Consider the following 21,516-nt stretch of genomic DNA (forward strand, 5'->3'; position numbering starts at 1 on the left):
CTGTGCATGCTGGGAGTTGTAGTCCACCGATACTTCCAGCTCTATCCCGACAGAGGCACCGGGACTACAATTCCCAGAGCTCCGCGCGCGGGATGGCGGCTGTCGGCGGTGCTGGGCAGTCGTGAGAGGTGGCGGCGGCGGCGGCTCCGGTGCCGGGTGAGGAGCCTCGGGCTTCGAGTTCTGGGCTCTGAGCCGCGCCTGCCGCGCTCGGGGGCGGCAGCGGCCGCGGGGGGGGCACGGCTGGGCTTGGGGCGGACCTGCCGGGCCGGGACCTGGCGCTGGGGCCGTGAGGGGGAAATGGCGGTGAGGGCCCGTGTGCACCTTCACCCCTGTCAGGCTGTGACAGGGAAGGAGGAGAGGGATCTCCTGGATATGGGGGGATCTCCCGGGTCACAGAGGAGCGGACCGGAGGTCGAGCACACCCTGGATCACGTCGGGGACGGCAGGAGCTCCCCCCTCGCACAGCTGGAGGTGAAGGGTCCCGATCCCACCTGTGCGGATCAAGCCCCCCCGCCCTGAGGTGCCCTTACCATGAAACCCCCGATTCCTGCCCTGGAGCGCTTTTATTTCCCTTTAGCTGACGGTGTTTGACTTCAAAGTGATCGCTTAACCACGCACTTGCTCAGAGGCAGCTGCCTCTCAGAGTCTCTGCCTTGAGGTTCCCTTTATCTGTGTTTGAACAGGGCACTTGTTGCAATGGCATGTGAGTCAGCTGGAGCACTTGGTGCCAGTGCTTCCTGCGAAGCTTCTCTGCCTTGTGTGTGCAAATCCAGCAACTGAAAACGCAACAAGTGTGGGCAGGTGCTGGTGTTGCTTTGATTCTCAGCTTTGTGGTTTTTTGCTGGGCAGCTCACGTATCTGGTCTGTGAGATGACAAAGCACTGTTTGATAGGTGCCACTACATAAGGCTGTTGCTGGATAAGGCTGAAATTAAGATAAGAAGAGGAATTATGTGCCTTTAGGATGCTCTGCACTCAGTTCAGCCAATAGAGACCCCACGGTGCTTTTGTAGGGATTGGGAACAAGGAGGGGAGACTGGCCTGTGCATTCTTTCTTAAAAATACCTACTCTGTGTATTTGTATGAAGTTCACTTCGTTTTCTGTGGGTCTTACATTTACTGCAAGGGGTGTTCAAAGTCTTCCTCAGCTCCCCTTTGAGCAGACAAAGTTGTCAAGTGAGAGCTGAGTTTGCAGCAGGTGCTGGACGCTGTGTGCAGACACAGAGCTTCAGCCCTTTGGAAGATAATCCCTCCCTCGTGTGCATTTGAAAACTTGATCTTGAGCCATTTTCATGGTCTCTCTCAAATCTGTGATTTTTCCTGGGGTTGCCCAAATGTGAGAGTTCCTGATGAAAGAGCAATGTCATTTATTTGTCCGGGGTTGGGAAGGACTCGCGCTGTGGAATGAGAGGCTTTTGGGAATGACCTCTTTGTTAATGAATTCCTGGCATTTTTTTGCAGGAGCAGGATGTATACACTGCTGTCAGGGCTCTATAAATACATGTTCCAGAGGGATGAGTACTGTGTCCTGATCCTGGGTTTGGACAATGCTGGTAAAACTGTAAGTGCTGTTTATCACCCTGTGGAGGGCACACACAATCCTAAACAGCCTCCAGAGATAAATCTTCCATCACAGGTCAATCTTTCTTCAGCTGTATCATGAGTTATTTTAGTGCTGTCACACCGAACAATCAACTTTCCCCCAGTACTTAAATTTAGCACAGGCTTTCAGGGATGTGGCTGAGGCTTTGGTAATCCCATAATCACCTATGATCCCTTCTTTCCTTGCTAAAATATGGAGCAAGGAGAGTGGTTTGTCCAGAATTAGGTAGGACAGTATCTGCTCTAGCAGGATTCTGCAGAAATTAAAAGGCAGGTTTGGGGTAGGATTGTCTCAGCAAGTAAAATATTTGGCAGTAAATACTTTGTCTCATTCCTTTTCAGACCTTCCTTGAACAAACTAAAACCCGATTTAACAAGAACTACAAAGGGATGAGTTTGTCCAAAATCACAACCACTGTAGGCTTAAACAGTAAGTAAATCCATCTGGAATTTTTTCAGCTTTCCTGCACAGTTGGACAACAGCTGATTCTTGTTTGAAATATTTAAGAATTGACAAGGGCAGAATAGTTCCTGGAAGCAGAGACTGTACCTCCCAGCTGCCCAGGTCTTTTTGTAGAGAATAAAATAGGCTTTCTTAGCTTAGGAGTGTAAAAACCCCATGAATCCCATTTCAGTGCTATGCTCAAGCTAAATTTTACTGGAGTTCATTCTTTGGTCCAATTCTGATGTTATTTATATGGTATGACTTTATATCTGTGGTCACTGTGCAGGTTTTGTTCTGTTGTTGCAAATAACCACTTCCTGTGATTTGTTCCCCTACAAACCTATCCTGCCTCAGATTTCTCAGTGGCGTTTGCAGGTGTTTGTGCTTTACAACACCTCCAGTTTTCACTGGATTGTCTTTCCTTCTTTCCCTCTAGTTGGTACCATTGATGTTGGCAAAACTCGGCTGATGTTCTGGGATCTTGGCGGGCAGGAGGAACTGCAGTCACTTTGGGACAAGGTTAGAGATGTGGGTTTATTTTATTTTAATTTATTTTATTTATGCAACTTGTCCAGAGAAGCTGTGGCTGCCCCATCCCTGGAAGTGTTCAAGGTCAGGTTGGAAAGAGTTGGGAGCAACCTGGTCTAGTGGAAGGTGTCCTTGCCCCTGGCAGAGGTTGGAACTGGATGAGTTTTAATGTCCCTTCCAACCCAAACCATTCTGTGTTTTATTTTAGACGTGGTTTTGTCTGTTTCAGAACTGAACCAGTACTATCATTTGGTAATCACACAGACTTATTTGTAACCCCAGTATTTAGCATCAACACTTTTTCAGAGATTCAACTATGTCTGTGCAAGATGAGCCAAGATAATACTTAATACTTGCATTATTGTTTACAGACAGCAATTACCAACCCATATCTGGGGCTTGTGCCATAGAGATAAGCTTTGGGGGACACAGGTGAGCTTTCTCACCTGATATATTGAGCAAACAGAACAGGCAGCACATTCTGTTTGCCTCCATTCTCTCCCAGAGACACACCCTGGAAACAGCTGGCTCTAACTGGCTGATCTCTTCCGTGTGTACCAAAATTTTACCAAATTGAAATAGAATCTGGAAGAGGAACAAATGGTGGCAGTGGATGGACACCGAGCTCTGTGTTCTCCTTGCAGTACTACGCTGAATCTCACGGTGTGATCTACGTTATTGACTCCACGGATGAGGAGAGGCTCTCAGAGTCTAAAAGAGCTTTTGGTGAGTACAGTGTGAAGAAAATTGACCCAAAAGGTTGTATCAAATGAAACTGTAATGCAAGAAGGAGCCTCTGGCTTCATCCCTCTGTCCAGATAGTCTGTGCCATGCGTCTGTACAACTTCAGAACTGGCTGAACCTCTGGTTTTATTTCTGTGCTTTGTAGAGAAGATGATTACCAGCGAAGCTCTGGAAGGGGTTCCCATTCTGGTGTTGGCCAACAAGCAGGATGTAGAGGTAAGATTCTTGCAGATTTTCATAAATGAGCAAATAAGCCTTGGAAAGGTGAGCTCTGCATTCACGTTAAATTTGTGCTGCGTTCCTGGGCTGATCCTGTGGGATTTTGCTGCCATGGGAAATACTTGCTTTGAATTTAGTTGTTTTTTTTTTTCCAGTGACACAAATGAGCTTCCTACAGGCACATAGTTCTGAACTCTTTATGTAAACAGAACAAACTGCATAGCTATGGTTGGTCTTTCTCATACCATGACTGGGTATATTGATACTGTTTTTTCCTGTTTATTCAGAAAAAAAAAAAAAAAATGTTTAGTGCACTTTGTTTATGCTGCTCTTTTAAAACCCAGGAACAGCACAACAAATATATGTGAGGCATTATCATCCTTCTCCCACAACTTGATAAGATCTGTTCAATGAAACATTTGTTTGTCCTAAGGCATTCCATCTATGTCAGCAGGGAATGATGAGGAATGCTCTTCTCTGGTAACATAATTTAAATTCTTTCCAGCATATCCAAAACTGCAAAGGTCTTGGTTTGGATTTGCAATATGATTTAAATTATTTCCAGCACATCCGAACTGCAAAGGTCATGGTTTGGATTTGCCACGTTTGTGGGTGGTACAGTGTTTAGGTGACCCATCCAGGGCCATCTTCCTCTCCTCTGGAATGGAAAAAAGGCAAGAGAGTGCCTAAAGTGGTCATGGTGTTTTCCGTGTGTTCCTCCTGCTTCCCCCTGCGGTGTACCTGGAATTCCATGACTGCAGCTCCAGTGATTCATCTCTAGATGGAGCCAGAGGCTTCCAATAGGATTTGGAGCACCAACCCTGGCAGTTGGGATCAGTGTCTGTTCCAAAGTATGCAAATACTTCTCACCTTCTTCCCCTGGACTTTACAGTTGTCCAAGTGATTGCACTTGTGGGAAGTACTTGAGACTTCCACAGAAATCACTTTGGCTTTACAGGAGGATTTGGTTACACTTCACATGTACAACACAACAGATTGAGTTTTGGATGATCATGAGATTGTCTAAGGGAATATCTAGTCGTGGAATTAAGAGAAATGTAGTTCCATGCAAAACACAGCATGAGGTTGAGACAGAACTCCTGATCTGTGGTCCTGACTTCGCTGTGGTCTCTGGGATGTGGGAAAATTGTCTTTTCTGTGTGGAAACCAGAATATTAACTCTCATATTTCCATGCAACACTAGAGCTGTGCTGCGAGGAGCAGCCTGCACTCTTGCCTTTAGAACTGGAAAACTGTTCCCGTTTTCCTTGATTATCATTGATTGAGATTTTTCTGCTCTGGATCTCCAGACATGTAACTGTAGTAGGGAATTCTCACCAGCATTCTTCTATCCTGGACCACGATAAGGGAAGATGAGTGGTATGTTAATCTTGCTGGGATTTGCAGGTGAATGATAATTCTGGATGATGACTTATAGAGAGGCCAGCAAATACATCAGAAGTAGAACATCTGACATACTTGGGGTTTTTTGTGAAGTTTACATACCTCCCAGTAAGATAACAAAAGTTCTGACTCAATACTTGAATTTGCATGAGGTGTAAGAATTCTGCTGTGAACAGGCACCACTACCCCAAGGTTCATTGTACCCTCTCAGCACTGCCAATCACAAGTGGTATTTGGTCATATCAGGGGATGAAATACATTCACAGACTGCAAAATACCAGTTCAGACTCTGTATGGAATAGGCTGTTCACATTCCTGTTGTTTCTCTTTTAGTTCCATTCTGGTGATTGATAACTCTTGAGATGTCTGAAGAGGCTGCACTTGAGGTTTTATCCTGTAAGGTTTTATCCTGACAGGAGACCAAGCAGCAGGATTGTCTTTGGTGAATGGATAGACTCTACCCTTTTTTGACTAAAACTTGCCTTGCTGCTTGATAGATTTTTAGGTGAGCAATTGATGAGTCTTAATTTGGGTAATGCTGTTCTGAACCCAGTTGATAAAAAGAATTTGCTTTAGTCCTGGCTGTATTATACTTTGAGGGGCCTTCATGAAAAGATGTTTTACAGTGTTATTTTGGGGAAGTTGAGATGGAAATATGGTTTGTCATGTGTTGTGTGAGGTTCCTCCAAACCAGCTCCTGAAAGGTCACTGTGGATTGTGTTATTGTAACGGGCACTGTTGATGTGGTCACAGGTCAAGCTTTTGAGTTATGTGGTTTCAGCTGAGAAACAAAACACATCTGTAAATAAATATTTTGTAATGTGTCTGGGGAGGTCTCTCTTGGGAGACAAGAGGAACTTGGAAGCCACAGCTGACATTTTCCCCTGAGCATGAGAAGCTCAGGTGCCCTTTGCTGGAGTGACAGATAATCTGCCTCATCCTCTGCTGTAAGATGAGATTCCAGTTTGTGGCTTCCCCTCAAAGACTAAAACAAGGCTTATCCACATTGGTGTTGTCCCTCTGCTGTGCTGCTCTACTGCATCTAGAGGGGAAAAAGTTATTCCACAGCACAGGAGTGGTGTTGTGATGCAGTGGCACCCTGCTGCAACAATGTGAAAGGTGCAAAATCTCCTCAGGAGCAAAACTCTGATGCAAGTTTCCATGGAGAGAGCCATGGCTGGACAGTTCTGTGGGAAGTGGGGCAGGCCATGGTTACACCAGAAGGTGGGAAAGGGAAGTGATGACAGTGGATTATACTGGGAGGAAAAAATGGCTATAATTGTAAGCTGCACTGGGAAAAGCAGACTCTCAAAGGATGGGTGAGCTGAAGGATGTGGGTTCTCTGTGCTCCTGGGTGTGTGCAGGTGTGTTGGTCTGCCAGCTGGTTTGGGGATGTTCGTTGCCTGATTGCTTTGCCTGTGCAAGTAGAAATCAAGGACAGTCTGACTACTGTCTATTGTTATTTCCTACCTTGAACACTTTCATATTTATTTTAGAAATATTTTAAAATGTGTGATCATTCAGAAAAGGGGAAGTTGTTATACAATGATGTTAAACAAACTATATTTCAAAAAACATTTGCTCAATTTCAGCTGCCTTGAGAGTTAGTCTTCCTGCTGCTAAGTTCTCATTGACTGAAAAGAAACAAAGATATAAAAAATAGTTCAAATTACTGACATGCAGCTCTTCCACCTTCCCATTTGTTGGGTAATTGATTTGTCCAGAGCTGTGGCTTAAACCGGGAGGCACTTGGACCTGCCTTTCTTACTGGACAGTGAATGCCATACTAGACTAAAGCAGCATGTTTTACAAACCCATAGAGAATGGTTGGTTGGTTGTTGTCTCTTGCCCATCTTCCAGACCTGCTGGTATGAATTCCCACTCCCAAATCCAGTCTGACTCCCTCTAAAGTCAGTATTTGGGTTTTTTTAAAATTAGCTATTTTTCCTGTGAGTGACAGTTCATTCATATGAACTGAGCCTTTTTCACTTGGCAGAAATCCTGAACTAAATTGTTAGGAATTTGGTGCAGTGATGTCAGTAACATTTTTGGATATGGTTTCCAGGTCATTCATTGAAAGGGCAAGTTTGAAATGCAACTTGAGGTCATAAGAAAGTACAGTCATCAAAAGTTGCACAACCGATGGAGTCGAGGACAGTGGATGAACTGGGTGTAGTTAAACTCCTCTCAAGGCATTTCTTAAGAACCCTTCTTATTTATAAGCAATGAAACCTGCTTACTTGTTGAATGGTTATCTCCATGGAAGTTTCTTGTATTTAATTTCTCCAGAACCAGTGATTTGCAAAATAAATGGCTGGTATCATTAAATTTCCATATTTCTGTTCTCTCAGGGTTCACATCTGCTTGGCCGATCCTCAGGACCCACAAGAGTCCAATTTGGCATTTGTGTAAATTTGTAAACTTGTCCAAAGCATGTATTTGGGCCTCATGGATAGGTCAAAGCACATATTTGAGCCATGTTGAAGGTACAGAATGTCCTTGCAGAGAGAGGAGGAAAGGTGGGCTCGTGGCCAGCTGAAATGGCTCATCCAGGACTTCTGAGGAAAAAGCAAGCACTGAGATCAGGGAAGGATCTAGAGGCTGGTGATTTCTCTTGTAGCTGCTTTGTGTGCTCAGGGAGGTGCAGGTCCAGACTTCACTAGGGCAGGTTTGCTTTTGTTGTGTTTGTAGCTCTAAGAATCAGATTTTTGTGATAACGCTGCGATTTGTGTCAGTAATGCACTTGTTTATCCTGGGGTTTATGATTTGTGTTGTAAAGCCGCTTCCCAGCAGCCTTCTGGCAGCCTCACAAGAAGTTCAAGACCTGCAGAGGGTCAAGAGCACAGTGATATCAGGCATCAGAAAACATGCTGCATTCAGTGGTGCCAGTGTTCCTCTGAATGCAGACAGACAAGGAATATCTGACAAGGAGTGTGCTGAGAACTTGAAAAAAATCACATCCAAGCCATTTTGTGAGAGTGCCCAGGCTGCTGGCAAAGAGTCCACTGGGCTTGCAGCAGGTCCAGTGTTTCAAAAGCCTTTGTAAATAGTAAATCTCTTGTAGTGTCCTGGTGGACAGAAGCTGTGTGTGATGATGGGGTGGGTTGGAAGGAGTATCCTGAGGGAGTGCAGGTTGTGCTCATTTTCAGGACTCTGTTTGCTTAGAAGTGCACAAATGTGTGCACAAATGTGCAAACAGCATTCTCTTTAGTGAAAAAAGGAATTTGTTAATTTTTTTGGAATGTAAAGAGGTGAATTTGCTGTGTTGGTGGGTGAGGGGGTTTAACCTCCCAGCATTGCCATCCTGACCGAAGCAGGACTGCAGACACGGTAGGATTTGTTGTGGAAGAAGGTCACCATCTCTTGCAGCACAGAAAGCAAGCTCTTCTTTGGTTCCCTTTGCAGAGTTGTCTGTCAATACCTGACATCAAGACAGCATTTAGTGACTGCATTAACAAAATTGGGAAGAGAGACTGCCTGACTCAAGCCTGCTCAGCCTTGACTGGGTGAGTACGAGAATGGATGGAGTTTTGGTTGACTGAGCAGGTGTGGGGTGTCACACACAGAGCAGCATTATTGGATTTACTAACCCCTGAAAGGGAACTGGGCTTCCTCCCAGCACTGACTTGTGTGTGAACCCTGGACATGCACCAGGTCAGTAACTTCATCAGTCAATCCTGCCTATGAAACCGCATGGAAATGTACTGCTGGCTGAGAGCAACGGGACTTCTCCACACACAGTAATCCTTGCAGATGCTGGCTTGCTGCAGCTCCTGGCTTTTAAGTTAAGGAGTCAGTTGAAAATGCAGCTGTTGATGCCACTTGCCAGAGAAATGAGGGGTGCTCTGCTGCTGCTGCCATAATTATGCTCCTGCTTTCATATTCTTTGGTGTGCAGATGAGCTTTGTGATGTGGGTAATGTAACAGCCTCCAAGAGAGTTCTTACAAAGGGACGCCCGTTGGTTTAAAATTTGATGAGTAAAACAGGCCAAAGTCTGGCTGTACACAGCTGCACCCCACGACCTTGACCAACCCACTGGATTCCTGACATCTCAGGGTCACTACTGCTCCTTGAATCTTGCAATACTTTGGTTACACTTTCAGTTCTTTGAGTGAAAAGTGCTATTTGTTGCAAGTTGAAAGTTCCGTTCCAGATGGCAGAAACACTCCTGGCTGAATTTCTGCCTGTGCTAAATCCAGAGCTTTGAGATTTCTTCTAAATCTAGCAAGAAATCTGTGTTATCATACAAGCAACTGCAAAAAAAAACCTCTTAAAAAACCTCTTAAACCATGAAAAAAATCTGTTGTCTGCATTGCTACGAAAAACACATGCCATTAAGCAGCTGAGTGACCAGAAGAACAGTGGTTAAGCATTGACTGGAAGAGAAGTATTAGGTGAAAAGCAACCTTTTAAAACACTTCAAGTTTTGGTCTGCGTGGAATTTCCTTTCAAAATTCCAGTTTGAGCTTGCACTAAAACAGTAAATAACTTGTGGAAGTCCTGGCTGGGAAGCTGTGCAGACCAGTGAGGTGGTGACTTGCTTGGCAGCCCCAGCACAGACAGTTAACAGAAAGATGGAACCGCGATTGGAAGATCTGATGCAACTGATGTGAGGTTTGTGGCAAAATAACCTCAAACCAGCTGTCAGGTTTATTTGATGCTTGTTCGTCCAAAGGTTTCCACAGAGTCGGTGACTAAATTGGATGTAGACATGTACAGACACCGGAAAAATAAAGGATGGAGTTTATATGCTGAGTTAGAAGAAATCAGATCCCTATTGTGTGCCTGTATGAGAAATAACACAGTAATGGCAATAAATAACTGCAGGGCAGAGCCCTTCCCTTTCTCTTGTAAGGGCTCAGGGCCTGCCTGAACCATGTTTCTGTTCTTGTTTGCTACTTGTTGATTTATTTTAAAACCTTATCTGCTTATCTTACTTCCTTAGCAAAGGGGTGAACGAAGGAATCGAATGGATGGTGAAGTGCGTGGTGAGGAATATCCACCGGCCCCCAAGAAAGAAGGACATCACGTAAGGAATTCCACGTCAGCCAAGGAGCAGACAGTCTTTTTCCACACAGTTTTGTGTTCCCTTTAAAGAAGGTGATCCACTGGATTCCTATTAGGCCTGATTCTTCCCTAAGTTTGGAGACAAATATTCTCTTTCTGCGTCTAAAAAACTTGAGCCAAGGATTCCAACTGGGTGGGGGGTGGGTATCTCTTACATTAAGCGTTAAGTCTTTGGCTTGAGAGCATCCTATGTAGCAACCTACACATTGTTGCAGATGCAAAGGACTTAATTTTCTACTGTTTTACTTTGTGATTCCTGATTTGTTAGTCTAACAGGCTGGAGGCCAGTGACATGAAGGAACTCCTGAAGGAACTGTGTAGGTGAATGTGGGAGGGGAGGAGCAGCCTGGGGAATGGCTGTCCCTCCTGAGAAGATCCCTTGCTGCTCCAGCCCCGTGGAGTCTGCAGGGTGTCACTGGCCCTGTTATGCTGCTGTTTGTGTAGTGGGGAGAAACAGTGTTGATTAGAACTTGATTTTCAGTCAGCATGAGGACTTGTAACTTTGACCTGTGGTAAATTCAGACATGGAAGCCAGCAACTGCACAATGGTCATAGGATCATGGAATTGTTAAGGTTGGAAAAGACCTCGAAGACCATCAAATCCAACTGCATGGTTGTACGCTGGTTGAAATGGGTATTCCTGCCAGGACATGGACTCCAAAAGCACTGCCCTGCTCTGACTGCCAATCTCTTTGTTCATTCTCTTTAATCCTAAGAGTAATTGGGATCTTCTGTAACTGGAATGAATCGAGGCCCTCTCTGTGATCCTTCTTGGCCAAAAGCAGAACCTCTAGGCAGGGAGAAATCAGTATGCAATAAAGCTTCCTATTTCTTTGAACTTCTCTGGCTGAAACAAGTGATGTTTGGGAATAGCAGAACTTAGCCCTCTAGTTTTTTGAAATGTAAGAAAGAACAGACAGGCAGCACTCAAAGTCAAACAGTGCTCAGTTCTTACCTCACCTACTCAGCTAGATCTGCTGATGTATCACTAACATTTCCCTGAGTATCTCATTTTACATGAATTCGATGGTGGTTTGGCAGTGGGTTTGTCAGTTGTTCCTGACCTGGTTTAGTTACTCCTGGTGCTGTTTGCTCACAAAATGAAGGGGCCATTAATCAAGCTGTACTTGAGCATGTCAGCAGTATTTGTTTAAAGTCTGTGGGTTGGTGTGTGTCAAAGAACTTTCTGCTGGGTTTTTCGCGTGCAACTCACTGCAGATTTTTTTGGAGAGACAGCATTCATTCACTCACATTTAGGTCAAAGGAGCAGCTGGGCTGTGTTGTTAAACACATGAAGTCAGTGGAAATAGTTGCAAACTGGGAAGCAGAATCTTGCTTTTCCTTGCTTAAGTAAGGCTCTTGCAGACCAACTGACCCGGTCAGGTGTCTTGGTGTGCCCTGCGAATGTGGAGGATCCCTTGGAAATCACTCACCCACTGTAGGAAGTGGCACTTTCTCTGGCTGCTGCACATGATGTAGCGCTGAGGTTTCCAAGAGTACAAAATTTTGGAGACCCAGTGGCCACTGATCATCAGGGAAATCTCTCTCACTGGGCTGGCTACCTTGGAAAACCTGACTGTTTTCCAGGTGACTTTGTGGCCCTGGCTGCTTTGGTTGATAGGGTTGGTACTGACAGTTAAGATGTAAAGCGGTAACTAGTGAACAAAAATACCTTGCTGAGAGACAAATTGCTTCAGTCAATTAGCTTGTGTTGTCAGTTAGTCTGTGTTGTGGGATACCAGGGGTTTTCCAAGCTTTCCACATACTCTTTTCAGGTCTCTTGATCTCCCTATTCCCTGGGAGACCAGGAAGGAAAAAACCAGTTTCTAGACACAGATTGATTTGTTGCCCATATCATCAGGGGTCTTAAATTAAAACAAATGTTTTGAGCTCAGGATTCCAAGTTCTCAGGCATGGGAGAGCCTTTCTCCCACAGACATGCCTGAGCTGTGGTAGGTTTGTATGAACCATATATGGTAGGTATGTGATGGTCATAACAAACCAGGGAGGATTTCTCTGAAACCAGCAGTGAAAAGGTCACTCTAATTCACAGTTTCCAGAGCAGTATCCCAGCAGGTACCAGGTGGGACATTTTTTATATTTTGATCATAACTTTAGTAATTTATCCCGTTTTAGACTTACAGGAGCCACAGACTTTTTTAAAATGCTTAAGTGACACCACCCCCCCCCAAGACCTTTACCAAAGCAAGGACATTTCTGAATAGTTCAAATTAAATCAAGTTTTCAGATTTTTGATACATTTGCATTGGACCTATTTTGCCCGTGCCAGCTCACAGCAACGTGCTTCTCTGAAGAGCTGCTTTGTCTTCCCAAGGTGAAACATCCACTCAGTAATCCCTGTTATCATGCTGTACGTGAGATAAAGGTAAGTGTCTAATAAGCTCAGCAGTGATTCCTCTTGCCATATTTGAGCATTGGCAGATGGTTACATTTCTCTCACCCATCTGGAATTTCCTACGCAAAGATTTATGGTCCGGGAGCAGCGGGAGGCAAGAGCTAAAAAAACACTTCTAAGGCTTTTAGAATCCCAGTGAATCTGCAAATCCCAGTGCTGTCTGTGTGCTGGCAATCCCATCTTCGTTTGAAACTCTGAGAAGACACAGAGTAACTGAGTTACAGCATTTTGGCTGGTACAACCTAATCCCGTCCCGTCCTCACACGAGGCAGCAGTGACATGGGGCCTGACATCTGGGGGGTGCTGATGTCAGAGCTTATCCCACTTCCCAGGACATCCTGTCCCACAGAACCAGGGGAAAAATACCAGGACAAGTCAGACACAGCTTCATGTTAAGTCCAACATCCTAGTCCAGGCTCTGGTCAGTAACATCTGGTGAAGGTGAAGCAAACAGGCTGTTTGGGGACTGTGCCCTGGCCATCCTTCCTACTCTGCCGAACTTAAATCAGCCCATCATAAAGAAGTGGACCTAATATGCAGTGCTGCAGGGTGGCTTTGTTCCTAATTGAGCTATTTTTAGTCTTTTCTTCGTTAAGATCCTAATTCTATTCTGCTGACACATCCAGCACATCCATCGGTTTGTTTAGGGAAGGGATCTGCTGTTACACATACAGATCACAATCTCGAGCGAGTCTCCTCAGCAATGATGTTTTAGCTGAGCATGAGCCTGTTGGGTTAGTCATGATTTCCAGAAGTGCTCGTGATTCACTGACTGAGATACCAGTGCACATTTGGAAAATGTAAGGTTGCAGCATTCCTCAGCTAAAAACCTGCATTAAAGTATTCAAAGGACTCTGAATTGATGTAGGCATTTCACTGTATTTTGGAATAGTATCCTGGGATGTCTCTGCTGGCAAGTGGTATTAATTCAAGGAGAGAACTTCTAGAGATGTCTGCTAAGGAAGGTAATGAGTGGAACTGTCACTGCTCTTGGCAATTATCCCTTCAAATTAAAAAAATCTGATTAATGTGGATGGTAATTCCTGGCAGCCACAGCCAGCAGTATCAACACGTGGAGGACATGAAACATCAGGGCTCTGCATCTGGCTCTGCTGCTAGTCTTCACCTTTCACCCAGAGCAGCACCACAAGCTGAGTTGCCTTCAGCCTTGGGGCTGCCTTCAGCCTTGGGGTTGTTTTCGAACTCCTGAGTATTTGTCTGCAGGTTTCCCAAAAGCAATTCAGACAATCAAGAAAGACAGAGTGAACTGACCCCGCCATGCAGACAGTTTCTAGGTCAGGTGCCCTCTCAAAATTCCCTTCTGGTACAGATTTCTATTCAAATGTGTCTGAAATCTCTCTCCAGGGAGATAAGAGGCAATGGGGAGGTGGGAAGAGCCATTGCCCTCTGCTGAGCTCTTATCAGGACCAATGATGTCAGAGAAACTAGAACAGGTGCTTTTTCACAATGGAATTTTACACCCATTGGAAATCCCATGTAAAACATTCCTGGTGGATAACACAGAGATTTTTTTTCTGGACTTTGTTGTTTCCTGTAGCATTGCCCTTGGGTTTTGTTCCTTGTGCTTCTGAAATCCCTTAAGAGTTGTTTTTCTGCTCCTCTGGTAAAACCAGCTTTTGTGAAAACTCCTGGGGGCTTTCCATTAGTTTCGTTACATGCACTTTGCCCTTTTTTATTCCCAAACCACCTTCCCAAGGCTCTAGTCCCAGTGTCTGCTCTTGTACAACTTCGTCTGCACAACTTACATCTGATCACAAGCCTTCACTCCTGACAACCATTACCTCAGAAGGGAGTGATGCTTAAAATTCCTGGTAAAGCAACAAGTTGGTACTGAAAAGAATCAGACTTCATGGAAAATGACAGAGATCTGGCACAGAAAACGTGGATGGCACAATATGCAACATTACTAGGGAAAAAATTAGCTAAAGTTTTTCCATAACCTAGGAGCTTGTTAAGTGGAAACAAGGAGAGGAGAAACATTGGTAGTTTACACTGTGCTGGAATTCTGCCTGACATTTGTTTTTAAACACGTACAATCACTTTCTGGAGGCAGGAATCTCCTCATTCCTTCTCGGTTGCACTCTACTTACAGCTGCTGATGGCAGATGAGTTTCAACATTTCCATGTTGTCATTAGTGTCCTCTTGAATACCCCATTGCTCACATGCTTTTTTGAGGATGTCCTTGCACAGTCTCACCTTTCCCATGTGTTACCTGGTGTACTTGCCTTGAGACAAAATCCTTGCTGGACCAGCACTTTACTAACACTACTAACTCATGAGTAGTAACTTCTTTCTGTGTTCGGGCCATCTTGTCTAGGCTGTGCTTTTGCCAAGAAAGTTTGGACCAGATGATCCAGGAGGTGCCTTCCAATCTGGGATTCTGTGATTATATGGTTCTCCATCCTTTGAAGTGTACATCCTTCAGCTGAATGCATTTCAGGCTGAACATTTGGAGGAACTAATCCAAGCCTCTGACCCAGTGCAGCCTTAAGCCATCTGTATTCAGTACAGATGGCCTCAGAACTGCTCTGAGGGTAAACTAAATTCAGTGTGAAATTAAGCGTGTCTTTAAGTGCTTTCCTGAAACAGAAACCTCTGGAGTTGTTTCTGTTGTGTTCCAGTTCAGGTCATAGCCAGGAACTCCTCTGCCAGTTCTCAGAAGTCAAAGAACCTGATACTGTCTCATTGGAGATTTCCTTCAGAATTTTTTTTTCTTTTTTGATTTATGCTCCCACAAAGAGTAAAAGGGTTCCACAAGGCATTCATAAGGAGGAATAAGGAATTTGTTGTTCCCAGAAGCTGGTATATTATGAACAGCACCTCCTGTAACAGTAACAGGCAAAGGAATGCAGGGTCATTTTGTAGAATCGTAAAATATCTTGAGTTGGAAGGAATCCACAAAGATCACCAAGTCCTACTCCATGCTGAGCTTGTGCTGGGTTTTGTGACCAAAGCCCTTCAGATGGGCTCTTCTGCCAGGGGAACAAGAGGACCTGGGGGATATGGAGGGGTGTCCTGCCCTGTTGAAAGATTTTGCTCCTCTGACACAAACAAGGCTTGTTTCTACATGAAATATTTGTGGTTACATGTCATAACCCCAGTATCAGCCACCATGCTGTGGCAGGGGACCTTTGCCCTGGACAGGACAGCAGTGGGGTGAAGGCAGCTGTGCTTCCTGGAGAAGGACAACAGCTGAACCAAAACCAACTGATCCCACGCAGCGAGGATTAAGATCTCCCAGGTCTGCACCCACGTCCTCAGGGTGGTGGAAATTTTGACAGCTCATCTCCATGCCATGAGAAGGGGCAGGATCATGAGATAGCTCACACCACAGGCTATGAAAGACTAGTAACTGTCTCGTGAGTGCATCTGGTGTATCAAAGGGGATCTCTGTAAACAAGAGGTGCTGAATCACAGGCAAGGTTGTTCCTCCCTGACGTGAGAGCAAACAACACATGAAACTGAGCAAAAGAAGAACTCGGGGTTGATCTTGTCAGAGCTAATTTGTCCTTTCGGATTCAGAGTCATGGAATGGGGAATGTACAGTCCTGTTATTACCCCCCAAGTTTCCCAGCTAAAGAATTCTAGTCTTAACTTACGGGAAGACCAAGTCTAATACATCACCCCCCAAGCTCCAGTATCACAGAAGGAAGCAGAGACAGAAATGAAAACCAGCAGCAGGGAATCTGTGTGATCTGACTGAGGCTGAATGGAGCAAGTCCCTGATGCCAGTCTGGACCCTCCAGACCTTTATCTGGTCCCTTATGCTTCCCAGGCAAAAACACCCTGAAGTCCACATGCCTGAGACTCAGCAGCACTGACTACCCAGTGCACATCCTTGCTGAGCTCATGTCTTCACAGCAATAGCTGGGAAGTCATCATTCCCTGTGTTTCCATAGGAGAATGATCGAGTCTCCTGGCTCCACTCACATGTTACAGCTAAGCCACCACACTGGTGGAGCTCCTCTGTGTTCAGAGCACGTGGGAGAGCACAGGATCCTGATGCACTGAGTGCTCAGTGCTCTTCCTGGGTGAGCAATGACAAAAGACACCAGGACCTCAGTGGGGACCTCAGTTCTCCCCACATCCTCATGGCACTGTGAGGTCTGGAATCCCCAATACTGCTTAGTCACTTAGTACAGCAGGTTTTCTGTCCTCCCTCCCTAGATGTTGTGTAATTGGAAAAAGCCTTTGTTTTCAAGGGCAAGGAAACAGTTGCTCAGGGAAGTCTCCTCTTGACTCATACAATAACATAGCAAGGGCTTGTGGTTCTAAGCAGCAAGGGTGTTGTGTACAGATATTGTAGCTGTGGCCAGGACTGTGTTACCCAGAAAACTCCTGTAAGTTAAAGGGCATCAGAAGGTTTACTAATATGTTCTGATTTTATTCAAGCTAAGGGCAGACAGTGCCCAGAACCTGAGCATTACAGTCTGAGTACCTTGGGAGCCAGGTCAGGGGAGCCAAAAAGTGTCTGATCTAGTAGAATCAGAGAATATCCTGAGTTCGAAGGGACCCACAAGGATCATCAAGTCCAGCTCCTGGACCCGCACAGGACACCCCAACAATCCCAGCATGTACCTGAGAGCATTGTCCAAATGGCTGTTGAACTCTGGCAGCCCTGGGGCTGTGATCACTGCCCTGGGGAGCCTATTCGGTGCCCAACCACCCTGTGGGTCCTTTTCCTAATATCCAACCTAAACCTTCCCTGACACAGCTCCAGCCATTCCCTGTCTGTCACTGCTCACCAGAGAGCAGAGATCGGTGCTGCCCCTCTGTTTAAAATATGTATCTAAATAGAAGAAATGTGCAGCACACATGACTTTTTGCTGGATGAATCCCTGCAAGTGATATTTTAAGCCTCTCAATGCAAAACTAAGCTGTCCTGCAAAGGACAACTGGACTCCCAACACTTGTTTGGAAGCAAACACTGGGAATAAGTGAAAATGACAGTGTTGTGCTCTGTAACTGCCACAAGAAAACTGATCCAAAGTTTTATTAAAAAAAGACAATTTCATGTTAGTATTTCTTTAGCTACCTTTTAAAATTGTTGACTCAGTGATACAGGAATGTCTGAACAAGTCTGCTGAGTACTAAATATTTCCGAGTATTTGAATCTACTCAGGGTGATGGCGATGAAAGGTACTGTCATCTGTTCTTGCCTTACTCAGCAGCAGATACCAATAATTTGCTTTTTTTGAAACATGATTACTCCAAAGACCTCCCAACACCATTTCATAGAAGATCATAGAAGACCATTAGTTCCAAATCCCTGCCATTTTACAGGGGGAAGGAAGGGCCCTTTGGGGATCAACACAGGCAGTGAGAGGAGGGGTGGGAGGTGACCCCCCCAGCCCACACTGCACCCCATGGTCAGACACATCTCTGAAGTGGAAACCCTTTGGTGACACTTGCAGAGTTTTTCATTGAGGTCTTCACAGTTTCATTAATTTATCAGTCAGATTCTTGTTTTGGTTAACCTGAGGCAAAAATTCACATGTCATTGAAAGAGATAGGAGGAGAAATGCTCAGGGGGCAGAGTTCCACCCAGCCCTGGCTGAATGCAGATCAGTGGTATGAGCCACACTCAGCCCAAGAGCACCTGGTCCATGTTCTCACCTGGCCACTGACTTGTCACGGGGCTCCCTCACCTCTTGGTTTCCCTGTGTCCACCCGGACCCAGCTGGGACCCAGTCACCTGCTGTGCCTCCTCTTGCTCACTCTTGGAGACTCCCCACTCTCTGGACACTCCTTGAACACAGAAGGGAACAGAAGTTATAAATGCAGAAGGGGAAGAAATGAGGGCAGGGACTGACGTGAGACCCAGTGGGAGAAGAGCAGCTCCCAACGTCCACGTTCTCTGTCCCACAGGTTGGGCTGCCCTGCACGCCTCAGCCATCCCTGCTCCTGCTCTGGGACAGGATCCCTGCACACCTCAGCCATCCTTGCTCCTGCTCTAGGACAGGATGGATTTTCTCAGGATCACCTCTGTTCTCCATCACAGCTGGCACTGTCCCCCTCCAGGAGTGGCACTGGGGAGTTTGGTCCCATCATTTGGGCACTGCAGAAGCAGCAGTGAGGGACAAGTCTGAGCAGGGACAGTTTGGACACACAACACAGGGGACTACAGCTGGAAGGGAAAATGCTACAGTCAGAAGGTTAGAAGTGTGCTTCAAAACAAGATAAAATCAGCCCCTCTGGAATAGTGATGGGAGAATTTAAACAAGTTTGGTGTGTGGTAGCACTCCCTGAGTCCTCTCCCACAGTGTTGGGAGGGCTCAGCCTACTGTCACCTCTGAGTGACACAGGAGGGTGAGGACAAGGGGAAATCTGCAGGCAGGAGAGTGAACTTACTAATCTTGTGAAAAGGTGGCAACCCCGGGGCCGAGAGGGCTGCAGGCTGCATTGACAAGCTGGATTATGTGCTTGCATTGGTTCCATTCCTGCACACCTGAGAAAATCCCCGCCCTTGTTTTCCTCCAGCAATCCTGGCTCTACCTGCTTGTGAGGTCAAGGCGTGACCTCACCAGAGAAACTCCCGCTGACTCCTTCCACTCACGTTAATCATTCACCTAAACCCGTCCCAAGCCCTTGGAGCTGGACCAGCACTCGCGGCGCTCTCCTCTCACAAAAGAGGAACGTGTCCTGGCGGCTCCTGCGACGAGCAGGCCAGGAGCACATCAGCTCCTGCTGCTGGTGCTCTGGGCTTTGAAGCATCACCGCCAACCTGAGTCACTGCCACACCTGGCTGTGGTGAGAGGTGGCCGAGGAGCCCACGGCACCGACCTAACCCACCTCAGCACTTCAAACCAACTAAATCATTTTGTGGGAGTTTATCCCGTTTTAAGCATTTAACAGCCTGACGTGGAGAGCAGCATGGGCTTGGGCTTTCTATGTAGTGCTTGTAAGCATTTGGAAAATTGTCTTCTGTGTACTAAATATCTGAGTCATCCCGGGAGAGCGCTGCATCCACTTTTAGATGTTACCATGTGCTGTCCTCAGCCACAGCTTATGAGTAAAGAGTCACTTAAACCATCAGGGAAACAGCTCACGATTCTGACTCTTCCTCTTCTCTCTCCGGGCTTTGGAAACTTCAGTGGAAACCAAAAGGGGTTTTCATCCTCTTAACTTCAATTAGCTGAAAAGGTGAAATATCTCATGATCAGCTCGAGGGTGGTTTGGGAATGCTTGCCTTGGTTGAGTGTCAGGTGGTGGGAGCAGATGTGGGAGGAGCTGGGACTGGCACCATGCAGTGCTCATCCTGGCTTTTCCAGCAAAGCCTGTTTCCTGGAGGCTGAGCAGAACTCACGTGCCGGGGTGTTTGGCCACTGTTATAATGGTCAGTATTTACCAGAACCTTCCCAGTCATCCTGTCTGTGAGAAAACTTCCTGGCGCAGAAATTCCAGCTAACTCAGCAATGAGGGGACTTAGGTCAGGGAGAGACCTGGGGAGAGGCTCCAAACCACCTCAGCATCAGGAGACACCCTGGCAGAGCAAGTCACACTGGTGGCATCAAGTCAGGGAGCTGCTGCTGGCCCAGGGCATCACCCCCTCCCCAACCCCTCAGTGCTGCATTGGCTGGGGGCAGCAGGGGCAACCTGGGAGTGCAGAGCTCTTTGACACGATCTGGGCCATCCCCAGTTAATTAATCACCCTCTCCTGCCCTGGCAAGCTGAGGTCTGTGGTTCCCACTGCAACCTGGCACAGCAAATGGGTGCCAGAGATTCATCATCCCCCTCCAAGGAGGAGTCAGACATGGTGGGCCCACACTTCGTGCTGGGAGGGCCATGAGGCTCAGCAAGGCATCTCTTCTCAGGAAGATGGGGAATAGCCGAGGCTCTCCTCTCCCTTCCACACCTACATGGGGTGTTTAACCCCTTGGAGTCACAGCTGTGGGCCACGAACTTTGGCAAACCTCTGGGTGAGAGCAAGCCTGTCAAAGCATCTGCTACATCTGCTCTATCTGAAGGGACAAAGGGTCTGTGCAGACTGGTGTCCAGAGCACTCACGATGGTTGGTAAAACCCCCAAAATAATAAAAAAGACCCAAAACTTCCCTCCTCTGCACCAGCATTCAGCAGAAAAAAAAAACATTTCCTGGGCTCTTCTCCATGGCCACTCTGCTTCCACCTCTGCCAGTGCCTGATCAGATCCAGAGCCCTCGGCCATGAGGCATTGCCAGAACAAACACAGCTCATCCAGGAGTTCAGGGACCAGAGCTGGCTCCCTGTGTAGCTGCTGGAAGCCTTCAGCCCACACCCCAGGTTTTGCCTTGCTGGTGAGAAGGGCAGCAAGCTCCAAGGACCACACAAAGTGTCCCAGGGCCCTGAGCTCAGCCACCAGGCCCCATAGGGACTTCCACCTCAGCACTGAGGTCTTCTATCACAAAAAAATACACACAGAAGGCACCTCTTTCTCTTCAAAAGTCACCCAACTAAACCAGGATCTAAGATAATGATTATCAGCTTCTTGCCAATAATATTCCCATTTTCCCTCCTCCTCAACTTCCACATATTTGAAGAAGCCACGGTGGTGTGGATGAAGAACAGGAGGTGGTTTCTGCACTTAACAACCCTCCATTCTTGTTCCATTTCAGACTAAGGACACCGAATCCTTTGTGCTGAGTCAGGACTAACTGCAATGCAGCAGGATGGGAATCCTTCAAGGAGCTGCAGCCAATGCTGGAGGCTCGGGCTGCTCCTGCCTTCAATCCATCAGCTCTGGGTGTCCTGCCTTGCACTCTGCCTCAGAGAAAGCTGAGTGTGGGGGCACTTCCACATAGCACATGCTTCAGAGAGCTTTAAATAGCTCCAAGTTGGGGGAAAATATTCCTCTTTTGAACCGCAAACTTCCTGGCAACTGCTTAGTTAAAAAAGAGCTATAAAAAGTCCAACTCATTCAAGGCAAACATAGCTCTGCCGTCATCATTGTTACAGGCTGGAAAATGCCTGAGGGGGTCACTCTTGTTGACTTTCCTGAGCAACATCTGTTTAAAAAACCCTTCTGCAGTCAGCACAAGTGCCCCAAGCCTGGTCTTTGGCTGACTGAGCAACTCTTTGCTTGCTGCAGTAT

General features: G+C 46.4%; 1 protein-coding gene across 3 annotated transcripts; it reads left to right on the plus strand.

Moving 5' to 3' along the window:
- Positions 1-55: 55 nt before the first annotated feature.
- On the plus strand, positions 56-21,167 carry ARFRP1 (ADP ribosylation factor related protein 1). Of its 3 annotated transcripts, none has more exons than XM_051802987.1 (8): positions 56-156; positions 1,461-1,560; positions 1,944-2,031; positions 2,483-2,565; positions 3,219-3,300; positions 3,464-3,534; positions 8,347-8,447; positions 21,041-21,167. In XM_051802987.1, exons 2-8 carry the CDS (start codon positions 1,468-1,470, stop codon positions 21,066-21,068), a joined length of 546 nt encoding a protein of 181 aa, XP_051658947.1. In that variant the 5' UTR covers positions 56-156; positions 1,461-1,467; the 3' UTR covers positions 21,069-21,167. The 3 variants fall into 3 exon arrangements, with proteins under 3 accessions (XP_051658947.1, XP_051658946.1, XP_051658948.1); XM_051802986.1 differs by lacking the exon at positions 21,041-21,167 and adding an exon at positions 9,888-10,847; XM_051802988.1 differs by lacking the exon at positions 21,041-21,167 and adding an exon at positions 9,491-9,830.
- The last annotated feature ends 349 nt before the right edge of the window (positions 21,168-21,516 follow it).

Source organism: Manacus candei, unplaced genomic scaffold (assembly GCF_025592945.1).
Source record: "Manacus candei isolate 608988 ecotype Guabito, Panama unplaced genomic scaffold, ASM2559294v1 h1tg000057l, whole genome shotgun sequence".
NCBI classification, from domain to species: domain Eukaryota; kingdom Metazoa; phylum Chordata; class Aves; order Passeriformes; family Pipridae; genus Manacus; species Manacus candei.

Bases quoted from the DNA above. Each gene is read 5' to 3' on its own strand.
- ARFRP1 (XM_051802986.1), top strand. From the start codon at position 1,468: ATGTATACACTGCTGTCAGGGCTCTATAAATACATGTTCCAGAGGGAT. The intron at 1,561-1,943 runs GTAAGTGCTGTT...ATTCCTTTTCAG, and splicing joins TGGACAATGCTGGTAAAACT to ACCTTCCTTGAACAAACTAA. The intron at 8,448-9,887 runs GTGAGTACGAGA...TTACTTCCTTAG, and splicing joins GCCTGCTCAGCCTTGACTGG to CAAAGGGGTGAACGAAGGAA.